General features: G+C 37.3%; 1 protein-coding gene across 2 annotated transcripts in view; it reads right to left on the reverse strand.

Moving 5' to 3' along the window:
• The window catches only part of NEDD4 (NEDD4 E3 ubiquitin protein ligase), a 50637-nt gene that overhangs the window by 17856 nt on the left and 6476 nt on the right, over positions 1-26305 (reverse strand). The window contains exons 2-9 of one of the 2 annotated variants that reach the window (XM_005419666.2): positions 23491-23564; positions 21910-21988; positions 20940-20978; positions 20434-20487; positions 2030-2080; positions 1157-1218; positions 715-817; positions 1-51 (exon numbers count right to left, since the gene is read on the reverse strand). The exon at positions 1-51 is cut by the window's left edge and continues 116 nt beyond it. In XM_005419666.2, the coding sequence (XP_005419723.1) occupies positions 1-51; positions 715-817; positions 1157-1203 (201 nt within the window). In that variant the 5' untranslated portion in view covers positions 1204-1218; positions 2030-2080; positions 20434-20487; ... (1 more) ...; positions 21910-21988; positions 23491-23564. Of the gene's footprint in view, positions 52-714; positions 818-1156; positions 1219-2029; positions 2081-14141; positions 16010-20433; positions 20488-20939; positions 20979-21909; positions 21989-23490; positions 23565-26305 lie in introns of those variants that run through there. The other variant, XM_014306476.2, reaches the window with a different exon arrangement.

Below are 26305 nucleotides of genomic sequence, written 5' to 3' on the forward strand. Positions count from 1 at the left end.
CTGTTGTGGGTGCCAAGCAGCCTCTGGTTGGTCCAATATAATCCACCCAGGCTGAAAGGCATAATATAACTACCTTTAATACTACAGAAGTTGAAAAACATATCTTAATTTTTCAAGCCACTCCCCCTTTTAAGGTGTAGTTCGTCTTAAGTCAGTACATTTTACTCTTGTTTTAGTGTGTTTATTTATAAAAAATGACAGGGCATATTATGCATGCAGAAATCTTATTTTTAACTCAAGATGCTTAAATATATTAGTACCAGAAGTTGTTAATTCCAGGAAAATAAACAGCAATCACAGAATACATTAAAAGCTTAAATATTGTCATTTCATAATACGCTGCAAATGTATGAGGCAGGTGAACACACCCTTCTGTAACAAAGTTTAATTACAGCAAAGCTGGTAATGCCGAATAGAGTTAAGTTTGGAAAATAAATCCATTAATCTACACTGGATGTGCTTAAAAAGATCACATACACATGGTAGGTAAGATCAAAATCTCCCTATGGATTGGAGAGAGTTGAAATTCTAAAATCAGAGATGTTAGATGTCTGGGGTCAAAAAACATTAAACAGTACCTACAACAGAAACTTCAACACTTTAAATTGTATGCACAATACAAGCAATCACATTTAACTGGTTTGTTTCTAAAACAAACTATAGCTTAGTGATTCCTAACATTCATTTTTCAGCAATAAACGCATTTTTTCCCACCTCTAATTCTTCAGCCTGTTCTGTGGTTTCTTCTTCAGACCCATTGTTTTTAGGTAAGTAAGTCATTTTTAATCTAAGGTGGCCTTTAACTCTTGATTTATGGCTGCAGAAGAGAAAATAAAATTATCTTACTGTGCACTTGTAGAACAAAATAGCTGAAAAAGCACAGCCAGAAGATTATCCTTAACTGCTCCAACACAAGCTTGACTTCCTATAATCTACATTAAGTTCTACAATGGCATTGAGGCTTCAGACTTCTGAATACAGTAAGTATTTAAAATAATGCTGACTTTTTAGTAGAACATCAGTATCTTAGAAATGGCTACTCAAATTTCTTTGATGGAAACACAAAAACTTAGAAAATGCATATGTAGTTACAACTAATTATCTAAGAGCATTATTTAGGTATAAAAATTAGAATTTCCATGCGGTATTTACCAACCTTCTTGGATGAAGAACAAAATCCTTAAATGTATATGGTCTCTCCATACTTGGATTTTCTGTCTGGAATAAGAATTTTTTTTCAAGAGAAGTCTTTATCAAGCACTTGAAATCAAAGAAAACTATCAGAAATTTCCAGCTGATTTCTTTAAAGGCCTTATAACATTTTAAAACTTAAATTACAGGTTCAGGTACAATAACAGCAATACCAGCTTTAATCTTAGCAGTAAGACTCTGGTTCAAGAAAACAATTACCTTTCAGTGTCTATGCACATTACAGAATGAAACACCTGCTCTTGGAAAGTGTTTGCCATGGTTGCTACCCTGTTTTTAAGACACTTTCTGATAAATCTGTTAGTATCTGCTAATGTTTTGAGACTTCAGAAGAAAATGGAAAAGCTTATTTCTTTCAATGTTCTTAGTGATATTTCTTAAAAACTCATTATCTGCCTTGCAAAAGGATTACAAGAAACAGAAAAAAATGGGCCAAAGCAACAGTAGTTCTATTTCCCACTTATCTTCTTTTTTGTATCTGTTTATGTGAATAAGGAACAGTAAAAATAAATTTACAGACTTTAAAGAAATATTTTAAGACGTGACAATAATTACAATCTCTTCTTATCTTTAAGACTGTAGAACTATGGAAAAGCTAAAAGCACTGCAGTATTGAAAAACAAGGTAACATACATTGTTTTATAAATATCAGCACTGAAAAACCCCAAACAGATCTACAAAATAAAACAAGGAACCCACAGAGCAGGAGAATTTATTTACTTTATTACCAGTATTGCTAACTTCCTTAGATGACTAATAGAGTGCATATAGAAATATTTTTTCCCTTTTGTAGTCTTAAAAACAAACAAAAAATACAAACCGGTAACTGATAAAGAGGAATATCCACTTGTCCAAGAAAATCATCTCGAGTCTACAGAAAACAAAAACAAACACCACAGAAAGTTGAAAGCTGCAAAGTGTTTTAAAACCATTGTCCCCCACACCCTGATAGCACACCAATGCTTTCTTAGAACCTGAAGGTAATTTTGAATTATAGGCAATAACTTGTTCTGTACAGAGCAAGCGTGGCATTCACATTCTCTGAACAGAGAGAGAGAGAGAATTCTCTGTCACAGGTTTTTTCCTGGAGAAGCACAGAGAGAAGAAGAGAAAACAATTCTTATCACTACTTGCTCCTGTTGTTTTTGCACATGTGGAATGTGTTAGGAAGATTGTTTACCTGAAGTGATTTGTCAATTAGATTCTGCTGAAAATTGTTTTGCTCCCTTCACCAATCACTCAAAGCTGTGTCCTGACTGTCTGGAGACAGTAATGAGTTTTTCTTTAGTATTCTTTGTTGTACAGTACATCTTTAATATAGTATAGCATAATGTAATATAAATATAGTTTAATAAAGCAATTGTTCAGCTTTCTGAATCAATGGAGTCAGATGCCAATCATTCCCTGCTCAAGGGTCACCTTGTTTACTACAAGCAAGTTCTGATTGACCCACCACTCTGAGCCTTGGACAGTTCTACCTTCCTCAAAACAAAATTGGAGGGAGCTGGAAGTGGAGATTTAGACTGCTTACTGAATTATACAGGCTAATGTTACCAAAACAGGAGAGTTTTCAGCACCAGGACTGAGACTGTCAGTATCTCCAGTAGAAGCATTGTCCTAAAGGACCCTCCCTGCTAGGAGGGCCCAACAATTTCCATAAATCTAGGCAGCTGTTTCAAACAGGCATGTATAAACATTTTTTTTTCCTTTCCAAATCATACAGCTACTGTCAAAGCTAACAAGAAGCAAAAGTAAGTGTAATCTGTGGTAAGTGCTTTGGAAGTTCCAGCAATTCCAGTGGTCCCAAGCTTGGCATGAAAATCTGTTAGAACTATGAAAAAATGCCTTCTGTCTACACACTTTGCAGAGTTTAGTTTTAACAATGACCATCCACAAGATTTTACCTGACCTGGATGTCTGAACTGTCCAGCTGGGACCAGACTATGAACACAGCAGCTGTCAGGCCAAGGAAGGGACTGACAATACACGAGATCACTTCACACTTGACTTTTCATCATGGATTTTTGCTTGCCAAAGAAATTACAATTTCAGTAATCTACACAGGTAATTTCAGTATTCACCAATAATCACCACCAGCAGTACTTTACTTGACTTCTTGCTGGATTACTGGAGCATGTGCTAAGTTGCTTCAAATTAATTCGTGATTTGAAAATCTTTGTGAACCTCCACAAAAGCAGGAAAAATATAAGGGTCATTTAACATGAAGACATATCAATGCCTGTGGAATAAACTCAGGTCAGCATGGAATTTTTTGAAGGTATGTATAAGCTTATGGCTTTAATAAAAAACCTCTACACTACAACAGGACTACGCTTTTTTTGTACAGACTGAGTAAGGAGCTGTAAAAGTCTTCAACTCTGTGGCTCGTGCAACCTCTGAAATTCTAGGCTTCCTGATTTTTCTAGCTAACAAAAAAAATTGGTACCCATTCTTTCCTAAATCTGTTGTTGTATTTATTCAAACCAATCACCCCAGAATTTTAATGTTTGTCCATAAAACTTTTCACCACAAGGCTCTGCAGCTTGCTGACATCTATTTCCTTCACCTCAGGGCAAAACCACGTGTTCCAATTTTCTTCTGGAAAACTTATTTTAATTTTCAATTCAAATGTTTTACAGCCTTAAAACTCCAGCCCAATCCTATCTGGTTTTGGTCCCTCTGACATTAAAGTACAGGTATTTCTTGAGGCAGTTATTTTTGCCTTAGAAATTCTGGTACCTTTTTTCCTTAGCTCTGTTGTCCTAAGTTCATCCATTTAACCTTTAATTCATACATGTATTTGGAGAATCAGTGTCTCACATGGGCCTCTAATTTTTACAACTGCAAAAAGCACAACTAGATTGTCATAGGTGATAAAACGTAGGAATTTGGAGATACACCACTTCAAACTCAGTTTGCGGTGTGGATGCCATGTTCAGATCTGAAGGGGACAAAAATTAAAATATACACAAAACATCCACCATTTTAGTCCACAAACTTATTTGAGACAGAAAGCTACAACAGTTTTCATACCTGTGGAGGCTTCCCTGAACTACTGAAGGAACACTTTCTCTGCTATTATAGACCACAAGACTCTGGAAAAAAATAGTTATCATTTTTGCCTATGAGGTTTTTTTTTTAAATGGCACAGCACATACCTTAGACATGTTAAAAGGCTTAGTATTTGTAAAGTTCTTGGCAATCCTCAAGTGGAACATGCCTTACAAATAAATTATTGGAATGTGGGACAAAAGTTTGCTCTATTTTAGAAACCCTCAGAACATTGTGTTTGTTACCAGCATAATTTGAGTATGGGCTCCTGTTATTCACTTTATTATTCTGCTGTCTCTCCTCCTATTTTTAGCAGAGTTAGCCTTGATAACCAACTCTTTAACAGTACTTTCTCCTCCAGCCAGAAAGCAAAACCCTGAGTGGAGATTTTTGTTGACCTCCAAACAACTAACACATAAATCAGATATCAGGAATGATCTCCAGCAATGTGTCCCCCCATGACAAGCTGACTAACTGCCTGCCAAGAGGTGCCAGAGCAGCAACAGACATTGCACACAGGAACAACTAAATGCCAGCCGAGCTGAAACTGTTTGGATCTCTGTTTCATCAGAGCAGGCAACACACACAAGTGGGTCAGTTGTTCTTGTCAACTTCTAATTTCTTAACAGCCAGAGAACTCAAACTTTCTGCTTGGCATAAACCTCAATTAATGATATACTGCACTAACAGAGAGGCCTTGTATTTTACTGATTCACTGGTTTAGTCTATAGAAAGTTATTAAAAACAGGTGAGGACAGACAGCTGCTGTATACAATTCATTTGAAGAACTCCAGTGCAATGCCAAAGCATTCAAAGAAAAGCACCAAAAGACAGTAATTCTGTTCAAAACTAATTTTCATCTATTTTATTAATATATGCTTATTAACTTTTAGATTTTGGACCTTTTTTCTGCAACTCCCATCAGAAATTGAAGTAGATTTTAAACAGACATGCTTATCTGAGTCACACATTCAATAGCAGTACTGAGAACATATCCCAAAATTTAGCAGGTTTGAAAATGGGTCACTGCATTTAATGCCTTTCTTAATTGCTGGATTCACCACACAGCCTTTTGAAACAGCTCTTGTATAAGACCAGGGTGTTGAAATAACAAGTATTTTCTCTACCAATTTTGTGACAAATGTTTGGTGGTATTAGTGCATTAATTAGAATCCAAGCATATTCCCAGTCTCTTTCTGAATAAACAGGCAGCTGGTTGTGCACAGGTTGGTCTTTGCACAGAAATCCACAGCTGTATGGCAAAACAAGAAAGCATACAGCTTTTATTGGAGGGAACATAAGTATCAATTCAAATTGAAAAAACAAACAGTGATCTGGACTATCGCTGCTTAAGAAAACATGAGCTCAATAGATGCCTTATAAAACCAACATTCTTCTTGCTTAAACACCCAAACATCAACATCAGTTACAAGCTTGATGAGAATGAAAAAAACTTTCGTGAGCTACACCAGCAAATTCAAGTATTTTTCTTTTCATGCTGCACTGAGTGTATTATTTGGTTCTCTTAAACTCTAAATTGAAAAAAGTGAGCATTTTTTTCTTCCATAAAATACTGCCAGCATATGCTATTCATCATGAAAAAGTTACAGTTTCAAAAAAACAAGATTCAATTATGACATGAAGATTGTACCAAATTCACAGATTCCACAAGTAATGTTTTCTCTATCTTGCAATGCAATAAATACTTGGTTGCATGGAATTCATTACAGTCTCAGTCTCCTGTATTTTTAAGGGAGACCGGTGGATTGTGAGATTTTTTTTTTAATGATACATAGGCATTTCTTTAGAGTTGGCATCCACGACAGAGAGATATCAGACCCTATCAGCATTTTCAAAATAGGGAGAATACATACTGTTAGGTCAAGGGTTATTACACAACATGTGTTTCTGCAGGACCCTCAGCCCTGGCTGGCTGTTTCAACAGCAAGGTGTCAGCACAACATGCCTCAGCAGTTTTACCATCTGCTTAACAGACAGCATTTAGAAATGACACTGAGGTTATTTTCACTAATTCTCTCTCTCACTTCCAAAGATATTTTCAGACAACTGCTTATCTAAAGACCAGAATAAAAGCATCATCTGTTTCTTCATTTAAAGCTTACACATTTTATATGGCACCAAAATCTTACCGCTTCTTTAAATGTCATATTCAGTTTACAGTACTTTTAGAACAACATTCATATATTAGTCCACTCAATTTGGTGCTGCTTTGAGAACTTGTCCTTAAAAGTTTATTAACAATGAAATTTAAGATAGTTTTTTTTCCATACAGTTCACAGGAAGGCAAGTTGTCTAATATAACCAAAGCATACTTCAGACAACACAAACAGAGAACATGTCAGAAGTTATTAATGCATTGATTTTACTCATCAGAACTTTGAGTTCCTTTGGTTTGATGCATACATAAGCCAAACAAGCTACCATATAAAAACCAGGTATATTACATTTTATGAAAAGTCAAAAGCCAATCCAGACTTGTCCTCCTGTATTAAACATGCCAACATTCACCACAAAAACTTTAGAAAACGGTACCAAATATTTAATTAGGTACTATTTCAACATGTCATTCCTGACATCAAGTCAGTTATCTTCATAATAGTATAAAAACATAAAACTCTTGTATCTGTTTGTGAAAGCTTTTTTGCCATATCATAAGACTTCAAAGAAAGTTTGAAAAACAAAGTCTTGTAGTAACAATTCCAGGTGCACTCTCACCTTCTTCATTTAACACTATAAAGCTTAAAACACAGAAATGTCAAACTCTATCAAATGTTAAAACTGCATGTGTAATTTGCTCCCAGAAGTAACAACAGATAAACCAGATATTGGAGATGTTTACTGCAGTGGCTAATTAACACATTCAGCTGAAGGACTTCATACAGTCAATCAACTTTTTGCTTTTCAGAGCAAGAGGGAAGAAATAGAATTTAAAATAAGATAAACTACTTTTCTCCAAAAGGGAGACAATTGGAGCATGTCTGCATCATGGTCTCACTTCTGTGAAGTTCTTTTGATCCAGTTCAGGATCACATAGAGACAAAGTCAGGTTGAACCTGGAAGCTGCTTTTCAGCCCTAAATTCAATCAGTTGGCCAGGGCTCTACAGGTACCTGGCCACTTCTTAGAGAACAAGCCTAGAGCAGGGCTGGATGCAGGCTGCATGGCCTCACCCTGCTCCAAAGTCAGTCCAGCAGTTTTTAAAAGCATTCCTAAGTCTACTGTCGATGCAAATGCAGCATCAACACCAGCTGAGGCCTGCCCGTGCCTTTTGCTGCCAGGTGTAAAGGCAGACACAGGACCTGGCCAGAGCAGAACTCAGGGGATGGGTTTGTTATAAGGTCTGCTGTGCTCAAGCTATAAATCCCACCTGTCCAAAACCAGTGTGCATGAACTGACCTTGGATACCTCAACCTTTAATGACAAAGGGTGACCACAACACAAATAATCCAACCACAATCACTTTTCCAACAAAACAGTATCACAGTTTATTTCAGACAAGCTCAACGACATTACCTAAGTTATATTACACTTCCCACCTCAGACACGGTTTTATTAGCCTGCAATTTGCCAGATGTTAACCACTTCAGATTTCTCATTAATAAGCTAAATATTTGTCCCAAAACAAACTTAGTGGAAACAACAATTAGTAGAATAACTGGCTAATGTAAAAACTCTATTGAAAAATAATGGTCATGATAAATTCTGGAATTCCTTTTCCTTAAAAAGCCCTTGTACTTTGACATTACCGAAGAGGTCATCTCCCTTATGCTAAGAAAATCCCTGATTGCCAGAGAAATCATCCAGGTCTGAAAGAATCCAGTTCTGTGTTTCTTACCACATTCCTCTTACTGAGTAGCTGGAGCATCTCATTTGCATTTTAATATGCCCTAACTTCAATGACTCCAATTTAAGTTTGTATGTAATTTCAGCCAGGAACTTGCTGATGTCCTTCTTAAATTCTGTTTGCTTATGTTACAGTTGATACAGCTGAAAGCAGCCCAGGGTCTCCAACAATAATTGCAGCTATCTGTAGAGTTTTCAGTTTATTGTAAACTATCATGACAGAAAAAAAGAATGATGCACTCTCTTGAAACAGAGATGATTATAGATCCATGAACTAACACTGCAATGAGCTACAAACATTTTGCTGGCTGCATTCCCAAATCAGCATGTTCTGTTTGTCACAGTGAACAAGGAAAAAAGTACACTTGAAACAGAGACTTCACAGAAATGCAGGGCAGTCCCCTTCAGACAAGGGTGAAAGTCAGTCATAAGCAAATGACTGAAAAGGCCACTCAGTTTTGCTTACTTGCTTAATCTGTGAAATTCATCCACTTCTGGAAGATGAGAAAACACGTGTTGGAACACAGAAGAGCACTCTGCCAAGGGCAAGGGGAGAGCATTTCTACCACTTGATCCTCTGTGGCTGCAAGGGCTGAGCAGGCACCACAGAGCCTGGGGGTCAGATTAACACTCTGCCTACCCTTGTATCCTTTCCATGTAATGGCCAAGAGCAGATGCTTAAGGAATAATAATAATAGTGGCAATTAAGAACAGTACTTCCTTTGATACAACCCTCAGTTTCCAATGAGTAAGTGGTCATGGACCTCTTGATCCTGATATTAAAATACATATTGAAAATACCCTTTGATAGACCTTTCTTCAACTTACCTAACTTCTTAAAATCCATTTCTACTTTTGATATGCAGTTCTTGAAACAATTTGCTCAGCAACACATAGAAGAACATGTTTCTAAAAAAGTGGAATGGAAAAATTCACCTCCCCTAAAGTATAGTTTTATAAATTCCCTCTATACCACCATTTTTTTTCCAAAGCTGAAACCCCTGGCCTATTTAGTGTTTCTTTTCACATAAAACTCACCCCAATCTTGCAACCCTTCTTTTTTTAGTTCTGTTATCCATGCTTCCTGAAAAAGAACCACCAGAAATATACATGCCATGCACCTATGTGGATTTGTACAATTCCATAATGGTGGTTTTAATTTTGTTAGTTTATTTCTTCCCTAATAAATCCTAAGCTTTTATTTGCCTGTCAATAAGATGTGAGCTGGCATTTTCAGCAAGTCTTTCCCCATGACACAAACCATTTCCTGACCAGTATTGGAGGCCATCACCAAGGGTACATCATTAGCTGCTTTTCATGTGTGCAACACTTGGCATTTTTCAACACTAATTTCCAAATTGCCTATTTGGGAAAAAAAATTAAAGCAATGATCCTGTCTCATATCTAAAAGCCTGCAAGTTCTTCAGGTAATGAGGAGTAAAGGAAAAATGTCTCTAGCTTGCCCTGTGAACAAGTTTCACTTTAACACATTCTTGTAGGGATACCACATTCTAAAAAACAGAGTAACTATAGCTTGTGGCAACATTAAAGAAGCCACAGCACCAACGCTACCCACTCACTCATGGAAGATTAAAAGGACATGAATCACCCTCAAGGCTGGATAATTACATATTTACATAAGCTGTTTCAGGAGGCGTGCTCTGTATGGTTTTGCAGTTTTAGTTTCCCCATTTTTTTTCTGGCAAGAGAAACCTGCCCAAATTCAGTTCAGCTGCAGACTATAAACACAATTAGGCTAATCATAATCCCCACAGAGCACAATCAAATAAAACTTCTCCTTAATATGTATATGTAATGTTTGCTGAGGACTGCAAAGTGCTAGAGCTTTAATATACTGGTATATTCAAGTATCTGCTTCCTTAGAGTATGATGATATTCTGAAAGTTACATATGGCTCATAGTTGCCAAATACAACCTGTGAAACCTGAAAAACTTCAGGGATTGAGTTATTACCAAATAATGTTATTTGATCACTTCCTTTGCATCACTTTCCTAATGCATCCACGTAGCAGGCTGTAAGATCTATCCCATCCTTTGTGTGCCATCTTTTTGTTCCCCTGAAGAAAGACTGCTAATCAAAAGCTAAAGCATGAAGAAAGGTAGAGAAGAAGTTGTAACTAAACTCTCCATTTAAGCAAGATGAAATCCAGAAGAAATTAGTACCAGCTATTAAAGCACCACAGGTCATTAAAGCATAGAAGCAGGAAATTACCTACAACTAATTATAAATTGTTCACTATTGTGATTAACACAGTTTCCACTGTCTTCCCTTCAATGTATTAATGTATACTTCAGCTTCCAAAATTTGTCCAAGAGACAACACATACACTCCTATGTGACTGAAGTCTAATGTAGTCACCCCCACAATTCCTCACAAAGACACAACCTTCCCTTCAAGCCCAACTCTCCCCGACTGAACTGACCAACCATGACAGAGCAATGCACCACATGGTCCTGTAATGTGATCCTCCCAGATATGCAATACTGAACAATATGAAAGTTGTTAAGATTATGAGGTTACCATAGCACAGTAGCATAAAGTGATGCCAATTGGTGCTTTGCCTTGCATTGGCTCCATAATCTTCTGCTTTTGCTGCTCCTTTTCCACCTCACCTCCTTGCACAGATTTGGGACACTGATACACATGCAGCCCTTTGCTCCATGTGCAAAACTGGAGCTGAGCCACAGCTGTCCTTCCCTTCTCCTGGCACTTCTCCCTGGCTGGATAAATGTTTTCTGGGAGGGAGTTATGCCATGAGAGAAGCTCTACACCTAATGAGAATGCAAGAGACAAAACAACCTCAGGCTACCCAGCACTAACTTGTGGTGCAGCATTTATCAAGGGAATCACAATCTTCCAGACACAGGTTCTGGTCCCCTCAGCATCTTCACATTGGCTGGGAAGTTACTGAAGAGAGAAATCCTCACACACATCCCCCTCAAATTACTGTTTTACTAAATTTAAATTCAGTAAGCAAGATTCAAATAGCATCTTTTATGAAGGCAAAGTTCCAGAGTTCAGTGAAAAAAAGCTCAAGAGTTCCAACTAAAAGGTTTCCCTTACGTGAATCTGACAGTAGAAAACCAATTTGGTTATTTTACCCCATCTCTGAAGTTTGAGGGTTTTTTTGCTTCAAAATATGTCATTTCAATAACTAGAGACAAAACTCAAGCAAAATCACTTGTAAGGCCTATAACACAATTTATTCCCTCAGTTGTGTAATAAATCATTTTAAAGGTATACAGCTGCTGAAATAGACTTGCACGTACATTTACAATATTCACATTATCCAACACAGAGTGATACTGATGGGGAGGAACAGCTAATGTCAACAGGGATGTCAACATGATATTACACTAGTAGAAGAGATTAACAGAACTTTTAATTTTTTCGAAGTGTATGTGCTACAAGAACTGGAACTGTATTCACTGTTTCTGCCCTGCTCTGTACCTCTTGGACTTTATGTATGTATGATGACAAGTAACCTGTTCCCTTACTCACTCCTACCCTGCCAATCCACACCTCTGATGTCAAAATGCTTTAGTTGCAGATTTATTTCTATCCCAAGCAGAGACAGATGCACTAAAAAAAAATCCCCAAAACAATAATGAAGAATCCCAAAACATTAAAGTAGAAATACATAGTCAAGGACAACCTTCAATGCTGTAACCATGGACTTCTTTCTTTCTCCTGCTTCGCATAAATGAAATTCCAATATCTATTAGAGAACCTCTTCAATAAGTTTCCAGTAAAGACCAGCAGTCACACACTGGCCACAACCATTCTCCATTTTGTAACTTAATTAAAAAGAATCCAAAGCCAGTTGTCATAGAAATGGTGTTGATTTTTTTTAAGCCAGCCTTTAACAAGCTGTTGATTATGGAAAGCAGGAAATGTGATCCGAGGTGGCTGAAGGCTGGTAGCAAGGCATGGAAGAAAAGAATGCATAGACCTTTTGCTGCTTCAGCCTCTGGAGTCTCTGACCACAGCACTGATTTGATTTCATGGCTGCCTTGTACAGATAGCTGACATTACTAAATGCTACTCCAGTATCAACTTGTTAAATTTGAACCCAGACTCAGCATATCAATATACTAGGCCAGACTAACTGGAGTCGAGAGAAATATTTTGGGAGTTGTTTATTTTTAAATGAGTCACAATACACCATGATAATTAACTGGACTATGTAATTAAATGATTGCCATAGAATCTGTTGTATTGGTCACAAAGACTAATAACAAATACAATGGTATTTATCTATTTTATTCCATTGAATTACTGAACTGCTGTGAAGTCAACTATGGTTTTTGCTTGGTTTGGTGGAGGAAGCTTTAACATTATTTGATAACATGTTTTATAGAATATTTACCTATTTACTGGTTTCACATAAAAACTGAAAATAACCATTTGAGGACTGAAAATTTTCTGTACCTGATGTTTATGTCAATCCATTGTAAACACTGCTCCTGGGAACTGAAACAAACTACTGCCAGTCCAGTGTCCTAGGAGGTTTGCTGGAAACATTAGCTAACAGTCCAGTCCTGAACTTGGATTAAAATACAAGATCTTTCACATCAGTTGCCATTCAGCACAGAGACCAGCAGTGCAAGTTGATGAGAAATGTAATTGAAGTGCATGACTCATTTTTTTTTTACACAATATACTTTCAAAATAACTGACACATTTTAATTAGTCTGAATCTAATCTGTTTGTGCTTATTGTGGATTTTACCCCTCACTTTACAGTGAGATTTGGGGAAGAAAAATCACCAAATAATATATACAAATATATATAATGATTATCTGTATTCCACTGTGAGTTTTATAAAGAATCTTAAGCATAAATCACAGTTTCCCAAGAAGGAAAGAGCAATTTTTTTAAGCTCTAAACAAAACACACTGAGGAAGTCAATGTGTAGAATCATCAAGCACTGCTCTAAGGGTAACAAAAGAGTGAAAATTCCAGGCTAACACCTCCAAGGTGTCTTACTAGTTTAGAAAGGGATTGTCATAATTTAAAGTCTTTGGCAAAAAGCCCTTTGCTTAAACAAACATATTACTTACATGGTAGTAGTGTCAAATCAATGAGAATGAGTTCTTAAAACAATTTTAGTGACCATCAATTGTTGCATTTTTATCAGCATTCATAACTGAAAATATTCAGATAATTTAAGTTCTCACAATGTTACTTAAACAAGACTTAAAAATCTACCTTCCATGTGGCCTATGCTTTACTAACTACCTCAAGAGTTAATTAGACACCTCTACCAGCAGTTTAGCTGGACATGAATTTCATTACAAAAAAAAATATTTAATATAAGCCTTCTAGACCCAAATACTGTAATTTGAACAGCAATGTTGTTGGAAGAGGTATTAAGTTACTCAGTACTGCTCAGGCTGAAATAGTAGCTGGAAGGAGGAAAAAAAAAGTGAGAGGAAACTGAAAATTCCTGTGGTTCAGGGTGTATACAGAAACAAATGGTATTTACAGCTTCTCTGCTCAAATACAACTTATCTTTAATTCTACATACAACAAACTGTTCTGTAAAATAAAGCTTATCTGAAACAAAACTAAAAGATCACTCATTTTTACCCATTTTATATGCAAACTTCAGTAACTGCTATTAATTTACTGAAAAGTTAGGTATTTATAACTACAAAATTTAACCTGAAGTTTAAATGAGTCCCATGTCTCCATAACTAGACAAGAAAATCCCCCTGAGCTCATGTAAACAGCAAACTATTGTTTAAAAATCTATTAAATACGTTTATTTCACAGCAACACCTATTTACCTATGCCCCATATTCTAAGAAACTAATCTAAAACCCAAATGTTACAGATAATTAAAAAATCAACTTCCTAATGGTGATAATTTGACAGCATTAGGAAACACTGAAATCACTGCGCTTAAGTCTTGGTTGCAAACTTTTACTACTTTCCAGCTAAATTTCAACTCTAAGATAGCATCACATTTTTCTATAAACCACAACACTCACCTTCTGGGGCCTCCACAAAGTGCTAGACATTTCCCTTTTAGAGGTTCCACATCTTTTCCTAACACCAGTTGTTTTTCCTTCATTCCCAGCTTTGAACTGTATGTGCAACTGAGACGTCCTTGCACTATGACACTTGTATTTAAGGCTGGATAAGCAGCAAGAAACTTTTTGACGTGATCCTTCCAAGGAAACACTTCTTTGAAAAATATGGGGAGTTTTGCTCATCTGTGCATTTGGTCTTCCTAGTTCATTTATATTAATCTGATATTCTGAATCTGTTTTTGAGGGTAGACATGCAGATGTGCTACGTTCCAGTTTTAAATGAGGGTATTTTGTACCAGAGTTCAGATTTAACTCTGGACTGCAAGAGCCATTAACCATTTCACTGCTTGATGCAAATGCTCTTTGTGTAAGATGAACTGAAACACATGGGAAGCCATCAGGTACTTCACAAGTTGCCTGCTGAGAACCACTCAAAATTTGACTTTTGTCCTGTAATGATGCGTTCAAATAAAGCGGACGGATGTCTCTGACCTCACCAGAAGAGCAAACTGTTTTAGACAGTCTAAGCCCATTGACTGCTGTTGAAAGGAATCCCTTGGAAATGGTCGGATCTTCATTCTGTGCCAGCTCACTAGGAGAAATAATTAATTTATGAGATGTTTGATAGGTGCCTCTGTGTGGTAGCTGACCTGAGCTTACTGGAGAAGCTGGAGGAGTACTGGAAGGACTCCTAGGAAAAATAACCAGTGATGAACAACGTCGCAATGGAATTTTCGTTTTCTTCCTCACTGACAAAGCATCTTGGTCAAAAGTAGTATTACTTCTGTACAGTGTTTCCTGAGATGAGTTGCTCCTGGAGGGATTACATTTGTTTCCAGTGCTTCTATATGAAGAGTCACCTTGTGCAACACTACTACAGAAAGTACTGTCACTTGTCCAAAGAGTGCCACTGCCACTGTCACTGATGACACTGTTAGTATATGAACCTCCATCACTTGTGGTACTTGCACATGATCCGTAGTCACTGCCAGCACTGCTGAACGAGCCACTGTCACTTGCTGCAATGCTGCTGAGGCTGCCTCTGCCCAGAGCAGCACTGCTCAGAAAGCTGTCATTAGATCGATGGTCAGACACGGCTCCAGCACCACAGCTCCCTTCGCTACCAATACCAATGAATGAAGGGTCTTCACCAGCAGCCACGGCATCACCAAACCTAGAACATCCACTCTGCTTCCTAGACTGCAAGGAAATGTGCAGTGAACTGCTCTTTTTTATTTGCAGTGAAGAAATAGTTGTGCTTTTCTCTGGATTAATTACTTGTTGCACTACAGGTGCATAAGCAGCTTGTCTAGGAATTAGTTTCACTTGTGTAAAGCTAGGTGCAGAACTCTGCGATTTTTTGAAGTACATACAATTATTCCTATCCAAAAAATCTTCAGAGGTTTCTGATAATGGGTCTGTGTTGCTTCTTTGGGTAGCAAAATGCAATCTTAACCGTCGTGCCATTTGTTCTCATTTCCACGCATGTTAGCAAATGAAAACCACAAAGATCCTTCAGCAGAAAGGCTACAGGCAGCTGCACAGAACCCAGAGCTGGTACATTGCAACAGTAAAAGCCCATAGAAGTTGCAGTCTTTGTCCTAATTCCTATAAGATACTAGCATTTTAAAAGAAAGTACCTCTTGAAATAAGCCAGCCATTCCTTGAGCTGTAGTTTCTGGGCCGTCGTTGGTTGCTTGCAGTCAGAACGCCTTCATTTAAAAAGCACTTATGTTCCAAGGATCTCAGCTGCGACACACTGACAAACACTACTGACCTTGTTTCAATTACACCTCCTGGAATTTGCATAAATGAATGCTATAATAGGCTTCCAGAACTTGCAAGCTGCAAACAGCAACGCCTGCTGCGGCTGCACGAGCTGAGTCAATGTGTCCGCACTTTCCTCAGCAGCGTATGACTACTAATATTTTTACCCATAGGTTTAGAATTACAGGAAGTTGGTAGGAATGAAGTCCCATATAATTGAGTATCAAGTCCAGGATTGAATTTCCAAATAGTAACCATGCTAGCAAACTGCTGAGGTCTGAATTATGCACAAACTAGTGAAATAAGCCTCCTCTCCCTTAAGAAAATGTTTTTCTGCACTATTTAAATAAAACTTGAAAGCAATCTGGCGTTATTGTGCAATCCACATGCTGCTAAGCAATCACATTTTCTAAAGATCTGCACATAGTAGAACCCTCTGTGCTTATAAATTCATAATTTTAAATGAGGTGCAACTGAAAAGGAGCCAAAAAAAGTTTTGCTGGTTAATAATTTGGCATTTGTTTTTATTTCTAGTTTGACCTTTTCTAACTACAGCTGTTAAAGGTAGAAAGAAACAAAATTACTCTTACAAATCTAACTACCTCATCTTATTTGCTGGAAGCCCAGAGTAAGGACACATTCATTACAGCTCAATGTGATTTGCAGATATGTGACCAGCTACACAAACTTTAGAACACTGAACTAAGTATACACAGAGATAAAAAGCATTACCAAACAGAATTAGAGAAGAAAGCTATTCTGTACAAGTACACACAAACTGCCTCATGGATTCGTAACTATTTTTCTTTTCATTTTTTAAAGAAAATGATCAGCATGTCAAGAAATTAAAATATTGTCAATTCTTCCAAGAGTAAAGCGATTGAGAATTCCTACAAAATGTTTCACTGGCTCATATAATCTGTAGAGGTCCTTTGCTGGCACCTAGTGGGACTTTTGATAAAAGACAATCTTGAATCCTGCTGTTAAGTGGGATTTTTGTTGTGGGTTTTGTTTTGAAAAACACCAACATTTGGCCATGAATGTACTTTTGAATACATAAGCCATATATGATGCAGTACTGAATGCTACTGCTCTAACATGAAATTACTTAGTGCTGCTGAAAGAGTACAAACAGAAGAGAACACTAGGCCATTTGTACTTTTATAGGTCATACTACTAGGAGTTTTTTCTGCTTCATATTTATTTAACCTTTACTGTATTTTAAGCTAGAAGGCAGTAAAATTAACATTTATACCTCCTTCCCAAAAAAGAGCCAAGAATCAAATTCACAGCACCTTGTTTGCAAGAAACAAATTTGTTTTCTAATTATACTCCAGGGCTTACTTAACCTCCATTACCTGAATTCCATTATTAGAACGCAGCAATAAATGAATACTAGCTTATTCATAAAAAGCCAACAAATACAACACTTCATTTATTTCATTATAACCAACAGGACTTCTTCTAAAGTTATATGTTGGTGGGGACGGGGACTGGGATGGGGAGAGAAGAGGAAAGGAAAATACCATGAAAGGTTCTTTTGGTCAGTTTCAAAAAGTTACATTTGTACTTCAAGCAATACAGTAAAAAATACCCATAAAACCAAACAAACCAAACACAACCCAAAAACATCAGCAAGTGACTCTAAGATATGTGAGCAAAAAGTAAAAAATGCATTTCTTAAGGCTTCTTCTCTCCCCAAGAAAAAATATATTAGTGGCACAGTTTGTAACATGTTGGTGCGATGTGAAGTGCAACTACTGGAGGTGCTGGTTTCTTCTAATAAAAGCATTACCTTCTCCCCCAGTGGATGATCTGAAATGTTTTGTTCAATTTTACTAAAGAAATCCTAAAAAAAAAATAAACTCACATAATTTGGTAACTCAAGGCTTAAGATTCCAGCAAAATTTCTCAACATGTCTCTCTTCCTTAGCTATACCTGTTTAGGTATTGCCAGCCAACTACAACTTTCTCAGGCAATCTAAAATGGCTTTTAAAGTGTTAAATTCAATGTTGCTGAATTAGAGTTGGCATAAAAATAAACTAAAAGTTAGCATTTTTAAATATACCAATAGTTCCATTCAAAGCTTAATATCATCGGTTTCTTCAGTATCAATAACAGATTTAGGCACTTAGTTTGCAATATACTTAAACTGTGGCAAGGTACTGTAAGACAGATAGCAAGAGGTGTGGTCTCTTCACTGATTCATCTCCTAAGTGATCTCAATGCTCTTCTTGACATTTTTCTAGTGTGTTTTTAAAGACAACCTTAATTAAAGACTCTGCAAACCACTCAAGCCCTTTATTCTACCACGAATTTGCAAGGCAGAAGAACAAACTAGATTTAGCACTCCTTTAGTAAATCCAAGACAAGTGATTTTTGAAAATTTTAAAGCTATTACAAGAAGATTTCAAAACTCTGACTACTGGTGATATAACCAATGCAGCAAGACCTGAAATTTAACCTAAACTCTGAAGAAAGGTTTTGAGGTTGGTATTCAAGAACACAACATTTCTTAAAAACAAGCAGGTATTTCTAACTTCCATTTACCCCTAAAAGTTAAAGGGAATAAAAGCACTTGAGAGAAAATTTTGTAAAGAGGAAATTAACCATTGGGAGGACACAAATATGAGAATATTTCAGTTTTATCAGATTGCTCACATTTAGACTTTAAACAGTCATCCAACAGGCAGATGAAAGCACACTGAAAATAACAGAATAAAATACTAAAATAGCAGAAGATGAAACACCTTTTGATCATAGCTACTTAGCAAGGCACCTATGATTTTTGACATGTGAGGATGAATTAATAGAAGTGGGGGAGCTTGTCAACACTAAATAACAATCATAACTGAGGCAACAATTTGTCTTACTTAAAACAACCCAAGAGATTTGGGATAAAAACAATTTCTGAGAGCAAGCTAAAGAGAAACTGGGAGATGGGCTGTTCCAGTCACCAAGTGAGATGAAAACAATGAAAAATACAGGGATTTTATTACTAATAAACTAGAACTATAGAGTGACTGATGAGGTCATGACACTTTGATCTCTAAATATAATCATGCACGAGAAACAAAGCACCATTTCCCAGTTGATACCAATAAAATGTTTAACTGGTTCCTCTCCATAAGCATACAGATCAAACAACTTGTATATTTAGATTAGAGAAAGAATGTGAAGGAGTTCTATTGGAAAACAGAAAGAAAACACTGGCCTTCTCCCCCCAAAAAATCAAGAGTCCTGCTTTCTGATCATGCTTCGTGGCTTCCAGGTGGTGGCAGCAATGCTCTAACAAGACATGCAATGGACAGAGTACTTGGCCGTGGTGAGGGATATGCTCTAGCCCATAATACTACGTCCAGATGAAAATCTGAGCATCCTGAAAAACCACATTTAACCTCCCATGCAGGGACAAGTGTTTGTGATTCCCTTTAACACTGCTTTTAAATAAATCCGAGACATCATATTTTGAATACTTGGGACAGGTAATATCACCAGTTAAGTAGTAAGTGGCCTGGGGACTAAGCAATGCCTATAACCAAGAAACAAGCCTCCTCCTTCTTAAATCTCATTATTCTAGGCAGTTTGTACTTATATTTACACACATTTTCACTCTTCCCAACCTCAGAAGAGCAGCACCTTCACAGAAGATACAATGGTTTACTTAACACATGCGTTTTAAGAAAGAATGTTTTTCATGGCCAACACACTACTCAAGCACAAAGCACAAAGAGATCCTTTCTTTGGAATGAAACTGTGTTTGGCCTGCAAGAGCACTCAATTCCTCCCATTAGTTCCAAACCCCTGCAGAAGGGAAAGGTATCTATCTTAGCGACAAGGAACATCAGTGAAACAGATGCAAGTGTCATGACTGTACTGCTACAAGCTTACTCACAATGAAACACACAAACAAACACAGGTAATCAGACATCTGGACACAAAATGAGAGCTTGGGTCAGAGGAGGAATTTTGATTTCACTGAGATAAAAGCACAAGCTAGCCCTATCTCACCAGTGACCTGCCATTCAGAGTGACACCTATCTACAAGATCACAGTCCATTGTTCACTTCTTGAGCTTTCCAAAGAAAATCCATATATGCTTTCTTTGATGCTACTCCTCACACACTGAAGAAGCTTCTCACACTACATCTCAATACTGCTTTGTTTGTAGGGAAAACTAAACATCCAATGCAGAGCTTTCAATATCACCAAAGAATTTGGTCCTGTCATGTGAACAGCACTATGAAAGAATGATGCTTTCATGAGTTAAAACACATTAGAAGATTACAGTAATGATGTAACTGCTTCAGAGCTTCAGGAGTGTGGTAATGTTATAATAAATAATCAGGTCTGCCTTTAGCTTTAGGTTTCATTATAGAAATTAAGGTTGTTTGGAGTGAGTTTTTATCCACATTGAATCCTGATGGACTTGCTTTCATTCAAGTCTTTAATACACTGCAAAGTTAACACAAAAAGACCTACCAAACGGTTTTCATCAAATACTTCAAAAAGGAGTCTGTGTTTCTGAGGATTAACCTATGAAAAAGAAGTACAGTGATAATTAACATATGTACTGAATTCCAGCACTAGTCTTCATCAAAATCTCTGTGTTTATGCAGGAGGAAAGAAATACCAGAGGTCTTTATTAAACAGCAAATTTATACCCTGCTGCCATTCTACTAAGCAATGCATTTCTACTAGAACCAATAAGCCATAACTGGTACTATCCCAAACTGTTTCTAAATCCATGCACATGCTTTCAAACATTCACAAAATAAAGAAGGCAATGCCAAGACTGAAAATCTGACATTTGTCCCAGAGTTAACAAAAGTATTTCTAAGGAAAGCAGTTTGTGAGCCTTTTAGAACATTAATTGTGGAGTTATTTCTGAATTAAGGAAGAGTTCTGAAGGGGGGAGAGTAGTGAGTAGTTTTTCCCAATGTGTAATATATCCAACATGTAATAAGGCTATAAACAAAATCACTTACTCTAAATAAGAGTTCTTCATTCCATTTTGGGTTTAAGGACTATGTGCAGAGGAACAAAAAAAAAAGAAGAAGAGAGCATTAGTTATACTGATAATTCTGTACATAATTTTTGATGTACTACACATTTTATTCCACGTAACAATCCACTTAAGAAAAAAGTACCTTTAAGCTTGACATTGCTGGTAAAAATCAAAGGAATCTTGTACTGTTTAATGCAGTGCAGAATGGAGACAATTTATGCAGGTATTGTGAGCTATTGTCTAAGCCATGGATGCAGAGAAAGTGCATGAGACACTTGAAAATAGTTAGTGTAGAGTATGTCCCTTCAGTAATAATCACTGCCTTCCTCTCAGTTCAACACCCACATTACTTACATGCAAGCTCTTAGCGAATGCCAAATCTCTAAGCAACATCAACTACACAGACCAGGCACAGATGGGCCACACGCAGCATAACTCACTCAGCTCAGCTCATCTTTGAACTGGGATTATTTTAAAAAATACTACAGAGAGTTTAATGTAACAATTATCAAAATGGAAGGAAAAATGTATGAGTGATCTCATAAATCAGAGTCACTGTCCGAGAACAACAATTTGGAAGGGTACTTTCCCTCTCATATATACAGTTCTTCATTTTAGCTAAACTGAGTTAGCAGTACAGGAAAACCAGAACAATCCAGCACTTCCACTAATGATGTAGTTCTCAATCAGTACTCACCTTATATTCCTCAGTTTTTCCTCTACCTTTCAATAAAATTTCTGAAGAGAAAATACCACAATAATGCCACAAACAGAGAAACTGAGCAGACCATGGAACACTCCTTTCCACACATCCATTCACTCAAATACATGAATTCTCACATTTCCTATAGCTTTAACTTTTCCTCTGGAGTCTGTTTTAAAAAAACCTCAACACAATACCAGAAACCCCAACCAAACCCCACCACACCCACACAGATAAGATGACTAACCTTTCTAATAGTTTTTGTCTGAATACTGGTAAGGGCTCCATTCACTGGATCATACAGTGTCACTTTCACATATGGGTCACTGGTAGGGAAAAAAACCAAACAAGTAGTATGCTGCTCTATGCCCTTTCTGGTCACCATTATCAGCAGTCAGGTTTTGAAAGGTTTAAATTAATAGCAGTTATGTAATCAAGGGGTTACAATTACTTTACAAATACCACAGAGATTTGTAATTACAATCATTTCCTGCACAGTTTTAGAGATAAAACTAATATAAACACTAGTAGTGATAATGATCATATTAGCTATGCCATTCTGTGTATCAGTACAATATGACTCTCTGTCCTCTTTCACAGTTATTTCAGGAGAACAGATTCAATAAATCCTCTCACATTTCAACAAGACAAGCATGAAAAAAATCAGTTGTGACTGAAAAATCTTGAAGTATTAAGTATCTTTAACACTTTAGAACACCTGGAACATGAGGTACTTCCTCAAACATGTAACAATTTTAGTAAATGTTCTGTCATATTGACCAAGTTTGAGTTTAACCTGAATTTTTCTGTTAATGAAGATGTCCCAATATTTCTGCTTAAAATGTCCTACTGCCTTTTCCTTTCCTGTGGTACTAAAACCCAACATATTATATGAATATCTTCTTTTCATGAACAATCAAAGCACTCAATTGCTCAGAGTAGTAACAAAAGGTGACCAAGACTGTCTGCCATACAGTTAAAGAGCATATGGTTTTCACATATTTAAGTTATGATGAGAAAAGCTGATCTATTATTGCTTGAAGTAAAAAAAAAATAAAATTGTACATGAACAAAAATTTAAGGGAGACCGTCTAGCTTTAGGGAAAATACAAATTTCACAAGAGGATTTTTTCTATTGCTAAACTGATGTCACATAGCAATTTTGCGCTAAAATAACAACATTCCTGCACATATGCCAAGGCAGCTGACAGCAGAACTTGTACTAAACCCATCAATACTTTTCTAGACCCTTTGTACAAAGGCCAGAAGCAAAAGTGGCTGTAGCACAAAATGCATTCTGCCACTTGCCAACTCTACAAGATCCTAAAAGCATTTCAATTACCAACTCACAAGTCTGATCATTTTCCTTTGCTAAATTTTAAGCTACTGCACATAATTTGAGCTGAAACAGTCTCATACCCACCAGTGTTTAGTACTGTGCTCATTCCAAGTCTTTCAAGCACAGATGAGAACTCTAACCACAATTAACTTCTAGTTATTTTAACTGTAGTTATTTTAGCTGCAGCCTACCTGAAGTGAAACACAGACATGGATCTATCCTCCATGGCAGAGCTATTTTATCATGCAGAGAATAAAACATTCCTCTACTTTGTTTTGCCAGCACTTAAGATTTGTCCAAGTCACTGTTGGCTATGAAAGCAGATATCTTCATGTTTATATAGTCTCTAATAGTTTTATAAAGTTGCCAGTTGAAGGAGTTCAGATTCTTTTTTTCAAGAGGCACAGAAGAATTTACTGAGAACTAAAGAGCTGTAGAAGGACAATAAAGAAGCAGCTGTCCCTTAATACATTAACAACATATTCTTACCTGGCTCCTAAGATATCCTTCTTGGCCAGGCCAATTCCAGCTATGACCTTCACTCGGACAATTCGTGTGTTCTCCTTAAAAACAAAGGAACATATTCAAGATGCATTCACATTTCTTTTTCAGGTCTATTTTCAATTAATAAAGCTAAAAGAAATTATGGGCATAATTTTGAATTCACACGGAAAACTACAGACTAAATGATGCAGTTACTTTGTCTGACAGAAAGAGCTCTATCAATTACACTCAGACAAATCTGCATGGACCACAGAGTTTTCACCTAATGTTATCTTGGCATGCATCAGAGGGAGGGAAATAGACTCTGACAATACTTATTTCCTGGGAAGAACAAAAAGGGTATCAAATTTATCAAAATAGATTAATAAATCAGTAATAAACTCTGGAAAGAAATTTAGGGAAAAAAATTCTTGCATCTATTTTCAGTAAACAGCACAGGAAGGTCATACTTAAAATATCAGGATTACTGATATGACCTGCCAGCAGGGTATGAGTTTTATAAGAAACAAAAAAATACTTTAATTACACATTATACAAATTAGCTTCACAGGAGTGACATAAGTAATTGCACTTCTCCTGTTAATTAATACAGCTGCACAGTCCTACATGGCTCATCTGATAAGGAACTGAATTCAAGAGGGGAAAAAAAATTCCCAACAGCTGTGACAGTATCAGAGGAGGAATACAAATGATTGTTGTTTCTCTGGAAAGCAAAAAGCTTTCCAGATGAAGGGCTATTTGTAGGAGATGGTGGGCCAGAGACACTTGTGAGGAAAGCTGATCCAATCTAGGTTAAGGAGTTAAACAGATACAAGAGCAATGGGTGAAGCAGGAGATGTTCTCCCTGGGGCCTTCCTGAATTCCACACACTATTGAAAGTGCTTTCTAAAGGAGACTCCTAGCAAGCACTAAGAATGCTTTATCATTGGTCTCCCAACCCCAGCTGGAATGGTTCCTAAAGCCAATGGAGAGAACTGCACCCTAATACTGAGGCAGGAACTACTGGCTAAGAATGTAAAACTGAGAACAGAGCACTAAATAAAAACAAAATTATAAAAAAGTAAGCAAGTTTCTCCCACTCTCTACAGTTAAAGGTGATTTCCTGGGAATTGAGATGAACATCTACAACGTCCACTGACAAAGCAATCAATTGCCCAAGTCAATTCCAGCCAAGTCACAAGTCTATCTTCAGCCTTCACCTCAAAGGGCATTGTCTCCTACTAGAAACTCTAAGAAAAGGAAGACCAACAGACAACCCCTCCCAGCACTGACCACTTGAAAGTGGCCTAAGCTTCCAAAATCCTTAGTCATGACCAGGCTTTTAAGGTACATAACATTATCATGTGTTTTATGACAACAACAGAACTGACCAGATTTAAGAAAATGTAAGTAAAAAAACTATGTTGGCATCAAATTAAGAAGAGCTATTTGTCATTTTTATATATAACAAATATCCTAACATATCCACCCATCTTACATTCTAAAACAATGTCCAATTTGTCTTCTACCAATTACTTGGCTTCAAGTGGCATTCAACATCAGTGAGTTTCTGTGATATTCAGGAGTCCCATGTGTGCATTTCCCCTCTCCCTGAGCACCTCTGCACTGCACCAGAGCACCCTGACCCCCTTTCCAACAGGAGGATGGTCCTCAGTCACAGCCCATGGGACCCAAATGACAGAAATCAGTTTGGCAAACAACCCCACCTTTTCCTTCTCAGAAAAAGACCGAGAGCCAATGCTGATGTGGGACACACAGCCCTAAAAGACAAATAGGTTTTCTTGTCTCTGCAATTCAATTCAGTTGCTTAGACCATGAGATTTGCTCCATTATTCAAGCATGAGAAAAGCAAAGACAATTAGATGCTTTTGGGCACAGGCATCCCAGAGTCAGCCTTAATAGTGCATCTGTATAGTCCACACAGGGGTGATCCCAAAATAGGATCCACGCTCCTGAGATTTTAAAGTTGCCTTAATCACATGGTTTGTTTACTTGTATCATAATAGAGATATGAAAGCTATTTTACAAAAAGACAAATTGCTTTGCACATAGCCTCAGGAAACCAGAAGCCACAAACCCAATGCTGACATGCTGAAGGTTTATTGAAACATGCCTTGCTGAAAGAAAGGTTATTATTTATTTGGGGTGAGTGCCAAACTAGGACAGCTACAGCATTTTAGTTAGCTGAGCAGAACAACTAACCAAACCGCCATGAAGGTATGAAAAGGTATGTCCCATAGAAATACCTTTCTAGATTAACGGAAACAGTTTTAAAAATTCCTGAATTGTTCATAACATTCTTCCCAACAGATCTCCATTTTCACTTGCACTTTTTCAACTAACCACTCTCACTGTCAAAAGCCACCACACCCCTTTTTGGTTTTTTTAAACTGATAGGTGACACTGAAAGGTCCACTTCTTCCTTTCCAACATGCAAGGGCAATACACAATCGCAACGTAGGAGCTTCCCCATTTTCTGGTCAGGCCAGCGTGAAATTCAGCCAGCTTGATGCAAACACAGGCAGAAGGGCCTGACAGTGGAATGAGCCATTATGCTGTGACCCCACACATCCTGAAGAGGCAAAGCCTGCTGACAGGATACAGCGCTGTGACCCTACAACCTCTCCTCCTCACTCAGTGATGGCAGAATTACTGAGCAACTGCCGCTATAGCTCAAAAAGGCTGCCACAAACACACTGATCCCACAAAGCAGTGAACGGCCAAAGAGGTCCAGGACCTTTTGAAGCTCATTTCATGCAGATAAAAATTAGGCCACGCAAGCTCTGCACGGAGACAAAGC

The sequence above is a fragment of the Geospiza fortis genome, unplaced genomic scaffold, assembly GCF_000277835.1.
Source record: "Geospiza fortis unplaced genomic scaffold, GeoFor_1.0 scaffold171, whole genome shotgun sequence".
Lineage (NCBI taxonomy): Eukaryota > Metazoa > Chordata > Aves > Passeriformes > Thraupidae > Geospiza > Geospiza fortis.